This window comes from Dendrobates tinctorius, unplaced genomic scaffold (assembly GCF_039654945.1).
Source record: "Dendrobates tinctorius isolate UK_male_01 unplaced genomic scaffold, ASM3965494v1 ptg000035l, whole genome shotgun sequence".
In the NCBI taxonomy this organism is placed as follows: domain Eukaryota; kingdom Metazoa; phylum Chordata; class Amphibia; order Anura; family Dendrobatidae; genus Dendrobates; species Dendrobates tinctorius.
The window spans coordinates 71,329,558-71,336,771 of record NW_027361703.1 but is presented as its reverse complement, the minus strand read 5'-3'; the positions used below and the strand labels follow the sequence as shown (position 1 = coordinate 71,336,771).

The window sequence follows — 7,214 nt, the reverse complement described above, 5'->3', positions numbered from 1 at the left end:
ATCACAATGGCTTTGACCTGTGATTCCTAACTACATTCTCCGTTATCCTTTTGCAAACGCCCGTAAGGAAGGAGTGAGCCGACTTTTACTGCAGTCATAAAGCAAGCTAGCAGTACATTAGATTTTCATGGCAAATTTCAGTAGCTGCTCCACCTAGCGTTTAAAAGTTGCAAATATCCAATGTTTACATTATTTTTCATATTTTATACCATTAAAAAAAGGTTGCTTTTTTTTAGAACACATTAATAATTTACATTTTATCAATTGCTGAAATTTGTTTTGATTACGCATTCCCTGTAAGAAGCTGGCTGCAGACTCTTGGGTAGAGACCAGACTAGTCTGATGTAGTCCCCGGCTGTTTTTTCCTCCTCCCGACTCCAGTTGATTGACGGGACTCTCACATATGTGTACAAGGGGTCATACCTGTCAATCAACTGGAACAAGATGGAGAAGCCGGACAAGGGCGGCACTGGACGTAGTCCTATAAGGATCATTATTACAATTTTTTTTTTTTTTTATGATGAGATGAGGATTACTGTCTATAATTTAAAGATATGTTGCTTGCTTTAGCTACCATATTCCTGCACCTCTTACATTCAAAATCATAGTGATCAGTAAACGGCTAGCTTAAAAAGATGACATGGAACACGCAAACTAAAGAAGCATTGTAAAAATAAATTGCAGCATTAACAACTAGCAGCTAAAGCTAAAAGGCCCATGTTGTCCCTTTTTGGGAGGCCCTTCAGAATATCAATCATCAATATTCTCTCTAAAGGTCCTACTGCCAAATTAACTTCATAGAAATAAAAGTAAAAAAGTTATCTTAAATATCATCTAAATAGACAATAGTTGTCGGTAGTATATGTTATTTGTACCAAGTCACGTGCTCTAGAGCATTTCTCCTTTATCCACATCTGACAAGGTCTTGTGCTAAATATTCACATATAATGCCACAAGCCAATAAGATGCACTTTTGTTTTTTTTGGTGGGGGATGGATGGTCTTTACATTATTGATCCAGCAACCCATATATGTTCCCAGAGGAGGAGCGTTAAACATGTACACACAGATTCGGCTAGGTTTACATGTAGCAGATTTGTAATAAGCAAATAAATACACAATGTTCGCCGTGGATTAGCCACAGGTTCATTCTATGGCAATAGAAAACATTTTGTGGCTTTCACATCCGCTTCAGGTTCTTTATTCCATGCAGATATTTTCCCAACTTCACATCCATTGCTAGCAAATTCTGTCAATCATAGGAGAAAAAAAATCTGCAAAATCCGCTTTATTCTAGGATTCAGTCACTAATGTGACCCCCTGGCATGTATGTATGGCGTATCAGCGACTTTATCAATGGATTTCTCATTCTTACAGCAACTTGTGTTACACTGGTACAAATTTGACTAAGATAAAGCCATAAATGTGAATTGATAGTACAGCCAAGTATAAAAAGAGGAAATCATTTTTATAGCATACACTAATTCACACATTGAGATCACAATGCAGCCAAAAAAAATTGCAAGCCTCACGCTCATGTAATAAATTAATACTACTGCTTTGCATATAATTCCTCTTTTTATACTTGACTGTACTATCAATGCACATTTAAATTAAAAGGAGCTTTCTGGATATTATCTCTTCCTCCGCCTCGGCTTCAATAATTAACTCACCCTCCCCAGGCCCAGCATTGTGACGCCTAGACTGCTGACACCAGTCACCAGCTATGCTAAGCAGCCAGTCACCACTGCATCCTGTCAGCTAAGACCTGTTTCACACTTCAGTTTTTTTCCATCAGTCAAGATCCGCCGTTTTCCTAAAAAAACGGATCCGCCATTTTGTTTGGCGGATCCGTTTTTTTCCCATTGACTTGCATTACTGGCGGATCTTGACGGATGGCCAACCGTCGGATCCGTTTTTTTGCGGATCCGCCAATTTTGTGGCGTCCGCCGACATGCCCTGACGGAGCTTGTAACATTTTTTTGGCTGAAGGATCCGCATTTTTGTACTGCGCATGCCCGGAGGAATGAATTTAACCCTGAAATCATTTCTGGCGGCCGGTAAAAAAATCTCTCTCTCGTCCCCGGACTGCGGTTCCTTTAAAATTCTTCAGCCAACGGATCCGTCAAAAAAACGGTCCGCTGTCATCCGTTAACTTCAGTTACCAACGGATCCGCTTTCCGCCATTTTGGTAGATTTGAACTGACTAGAAAAAACTGAAGTGTGAAACAGGCCTAAGACTGAGGCAGTGGAGGCCGACGAGGAGGGAAAACCACATATCCCTTTAGGAGTAGCCCAACATATTCAATTTTAAAATACGTTTGCAATATAAAATATATATATATATATATATATATATATATATATATATATATATATATATATCTATATATATATATATATCTCTATATGTTCACTGTCTACAAATCAAACAACTTCATTTCCACTAAGTATTTACACAATAAAAGCATTTCCCCATAATGCTGATCACCTAAATTTGGTTTATCTGCATATATTACAAAAACAACTGCCCAGTAACAAACCATATACTCATAATCCCTAGCATATGTAACAGGCACACATCAATACATACAGCTTACAAGTTTTTTTTTTTCCCCCAACATTATTTTCAGCCACATGAATACATTCTTATTTCCAAAGCGGTAACACAAATACGGAAAAAGTGTCCGGTTTTGGTGAGAAGAGTCACAGTCACGCGGTTTTAAGGCTTGTGTCATTTTTTTCTAAATTATCAATTAGCAGTAGATCTTGGGATACATTTCTACTAATAAAAAAAGCCACTTCAGAGCCAAAAATATAGTACAACAATATATCACATAATTGTAATTACCCAGTTAAGGATGTGCAGTATTAACCACCGCTGTACAACAGAAATAGCATGGGCATACCAGAGTTTAGTCTGGGAATATAGGTGGGAGATTAGATTGTCATCAGATGCCACTGCAAATTTCAGAATTTACCAATAAATTAGCAAGATTTCCAAAAAATGTTTACAGCCACTATTCAGAGTGTTAGCACAGAGAACGCCCTGTATTCTGGTCTTAATAAATCCCCAGCCATTCTGATACCCGATATTGACCATCTAGCTTTTAGTTTCCACTTTCATGAAAAAACTTATGCAAATTCTCTCATCAGAGATGAAGAGGACAATTTGCACATTTATTTCCAGAGGAGCATTGCAAGGCTTTAAAAGTCTCCTCACCTTGGTATGTCAGGCTTGACATGTCACTCTCCGCAAGGAGAAACGTTGGATCCACGTCAAAGCTTAGAAATGCAGCCTTCCCTTCTTCACCAAGGCGGCAAGCAGGTTACTTGGTTGAAGCCGCATAAAACACATTTACACAAACAGGTAAATGAATTTCCTCTTGTGTAAATAAAACCAGTAACTATGACTGTGGGAAACTATTATATAATCTGTTGGGGACTTCTAAGTTCACAGAGGTCCTATTTTCAGGACTCATCTGGAGGACACTGTGGACAGTGGTTACAAAGAGCATGTCTTGTGACTTGTCCTAAGGGTACCGTTACACCTAGCGATGCACCAGCGATCCCGACTAGCGATATGACGTGGTCAGGATCGCTAGTGCATCGCTAGGTGGTCGCTAGTGAGCTGCCACACAGGCAGATCTCACCAGCGACATCGCTGGGGACGGGGATCGCTACTTACCTGTCACACCAGGCGATCCTGCGTCCTCCCACCCGGCTCCACGCGTCGCTCATCATCACAGCAGGAAGCGCCGCAGAAAGTGACCGACGAGGAATGGTCCAGGAGCTTCTCGCGCGATCAGCGATTACCAGCGGGGGAGCCGGTCGGAGGTAAGTATCACATGCAGCGATATCGCTAGCAATATCGCTGCAATGTCACAAAATCGGTGACTTTACAGCGATATTGCTAGCGATATCGCAGTGTGTAACGGGGGCTTTACCCACATTACACAGACCACCTTTTCATTGGGATGGCCACTGTGTAAAGCTTTATTTCCACGTTAATGGTGCTGCAGGGAAGCTGAACACCAAGTACTGGATTTTCCATAGGTCCCAGTAGGGGGACTTTAGAATTATCAAACTATTTTTCTGACAAAAGGGGCCATCCCTTAGTGGAATAATGTAGAATGTAAAAAAACAACTATCATGACATAAATAAGTTGGACCTTCATCTATGTAATATAATATTGAAATAGGACTGACCTGTTCATCTGTTTAGCAAATCTGTGCAACTTTGGAGGAAGACTATGCTCCCACAAGGGACAGAGCACTCAAGGCTCAGTGAACACAGTGGAATGAACCTATATAACTAGAATTAACAGGCTGTGTCACAGAGGTAGAATCCAATTACAATGTAGTATTACATTATGGGACATATATTTTGGTAAAAAGAAATCTGTAATAAGGAGTATGTAGCTCCTGCCATTACTGTACTAGGCTTAGTGAAGTGCAGGTAAGGCCACGCATGGATGATTGCTGTAGCTAGCACACTCTGGGATCTGCCAGAAAAGAGGATCAGAATGGTGCTCAAACATATAATTAGGAATCCCCCTTTAAGATCTAGAGGACCCCAACTTCCTGAGCTACACTCAACCTCCCTGTAGTTTCCCATGTCACCTACAGAGATAAAGTATTGAAGTGCTCTGAGGCATAAAACATTAATGCTAAAAAAAAAAATAAGTTATCTGAACTACCTTGATAGCTAAATAACTTTTTTGCAATTATAAGATTAATTTTTAATTAGAGTTTTCTGCCGGGTTAAAAAGAGTGAAACTATATACGTCATCATTATCAACATCAATAATTAAGAAATCACTTTTAATGATGGAATAACATTTCATAAGCGTCTGTTCACAAGATCGATTGCTCTGACATCCAGTATAGTGAAGCATGGTGCTCTACTATCTCCATTAAAGAGACACCAGAAACCAGACAGGACTCATCACAAAACAACCGAGACAGTCAGAACAGATTCGCCACAGCGCTTGTTAAAATAAGACCATGCCAGTGTGAACAGATCCTTACATTACACCATTATTAAAAAGATTTACCCTATTTAGAAAAAAGCAGGGGGTATTTTATATTCTCAAGTATAGAATTATCAGGTTTCATTAAACTTTTAGCAGCTCCCAGTGGAGTTGGGGTTGTATTAAAAAGGCAGCTCATGTGTTAAAGGTATTTCTGCTATTTAAGAGTTTTTGTCCCCTCTCCCGAAAGCCCTTGACTTGAATCACATGTAGTACCAGAGGCACAGTACAGAACATTAAAAATAGGACATATGCTTTGAAAACAAATTAAAAGAGAAAGAACAAGGTGATTTCCACACCCACCATCGAAGCCTATCCTCTAATGTTAGAGTCCCTATTCTTACACAGTTTTTCTGTGTATATTCCATGGTGTGTAAGATTGAGCGATCAGCCCTTCGGATACAGCTATGAGGCTAATAGCACTAACGGATAGAGGGAGGTAGGAGATACAACGTCTTATTCTAGCTCAATTCTGAACATGTGGATTAAAATCTGAGGCAACATCTAAAAAGGATTATTGCACCATTCTCCTTTGTGAAAGGAAAGCTTAGATCTGACTTTGAGTGTCGGAGCTGAGGACTTGCTCTTCAGAGGAGGCAAGAGCCCATGAGGACGCTCTAAACCTGCAGTGGATCACAGCATCATGTATACTGAGGAACAGAATATCTCTTCTTATAGATTTATCAAAGAAATTCAACCTGGTCAAATCTTGAACAACCAGTCCTGTGACAGAAGCAGAAAAGCACAGAAGATTACTTTACTTGCATACACAGCCAGCATGAATTCTACAGGGACACAAGCTTATAGTAACTGTTTCCATTGTTCTGAACTCTCAAACAATGGCACGGTGTATGAATCTGTCTGGGGACATTCATCTACACCGACACACACCAGCACCCATGGAGATAAACCTGTATGACTGCATGAGGGACAATTTTTTAGCAAGAGAAATCCAGCTCAACGAACTTGTGAACATCGATGCGTTTCAGGTGGCTTCGCACCCTTGTTCATGATTAAGGGTGCATAGCCACCTGAAAATGCATCAGTGTCGCATTTCATATATTCCTGTTTAAGTTGAGGTGCCTTTGATATGGTTCTCCTAATGCAGACTACATTTCCCATGATGTCAGAGAATCATCACATTGGTCTTTCTTCCGATGCTGTCCACCAATGTGCGCATCAGAGTCTCAGTGCATGCTGTGTGATGTGTACAGAGCAGAGTCTCAATGCATCCTGTGTGATGTGTACAGAGTAGAGTCTCAGTGCATCCTGAGTGAAGTGTACAGAGTAGAGTCTCAATGCATCCTGTGTGATGTGTACAGAGCAGAGTCTGCATCCTCTGTGATGTTTACAGAGCAGAGTCTCTGCATCCTGTGTGAGGTGTAGAGAGCAGAGTCTCAGTGCATCCTGTGTGAGGTGTACAGAGCGAAGTCTCAGTGCATGCTGTTTGGTGTGTACAGAGCAGAGTCTCAGTGCATCCTGTGTGATGTGTACAGGGCAAAGTCTCAGTGCATGCTGTGTACAGAGCAGAGTCTCAGTATATGCTGTGTGATGTATACAGCAGAGCCTCAGTGCATCCTGTGTGATATATACAGCAGAGTCTCAGTGCATCCTGTGTGTACAGAGCAGAGTCTCTGCATCCTCTGTGATGTGTACAGAGCAGAGTCTCTGCATCCTAGGTGAGGTGTAGAGAGCAGAGTCTCAGTGCATCCTGTGTGAGGTGCACAGAGCGGAGTCTCAGTGCATGAGGTGTGTGAGGTGTACAGAGCAGGGTCTCAGTGCATACTGTGTGAGGTGTACACAGCAGAGTCTCTGTGCATTCTGTGTGATGTATACAGCAGAATCTCAGTGAATGCTATGTAATGTATACAGCAGAGCCTCAGTGCATCCTGTGTGATATATACAGCAGAGTCTCAGTGCATCCTGTGTGAGGAGTAAAGAGCAGAGTCTCAATGCATCCTGTGGGATGTATACAGAAGATACTCAGTGCATCCTGTGTGAGGTGTAGAGAGCAGAGTCTCAGTGCATCCTGTGTGAGGTGTACAGAGCGGAGTCTCAGTGCATCCTGTGTGAGGTGTACAGAGCGGAGTCTCAGTGCATGCTGTGTGTGAGGTGTACAGAGCAGGGTCTCAGTGCATACTGTGTGAGGTGTACACTGCAGAGTCTCTGTGCATTCTGTGTG

General features: G+C 41.4%; 1 protein-coding gene across 2 annotated transcripts in view; it reads right to left on the bottom strand.

Annotated features, from left to right (window-relative positions):
• Nucleotides 1-7,214, bottom strand: part of SLC26A5 (solute carrier family 26 member 5) — a 77,278-nt gene continuing 70,064 nt past the window's right edge. For both annotated transcript variants that reach the window (XM_073573633.1, XM_073573632.1), the window contains one exon: nt 1-5,755. In XM_073573633.1, the coding sequence (XP_073429734.1) occupies nt 5,580-5,755 (176 nt within the window). In that variant the 3' untranslated portion in view covers nt 1-5,579. The remainder of the gene's footprint in view (nt 5,756-7,214) is intronic.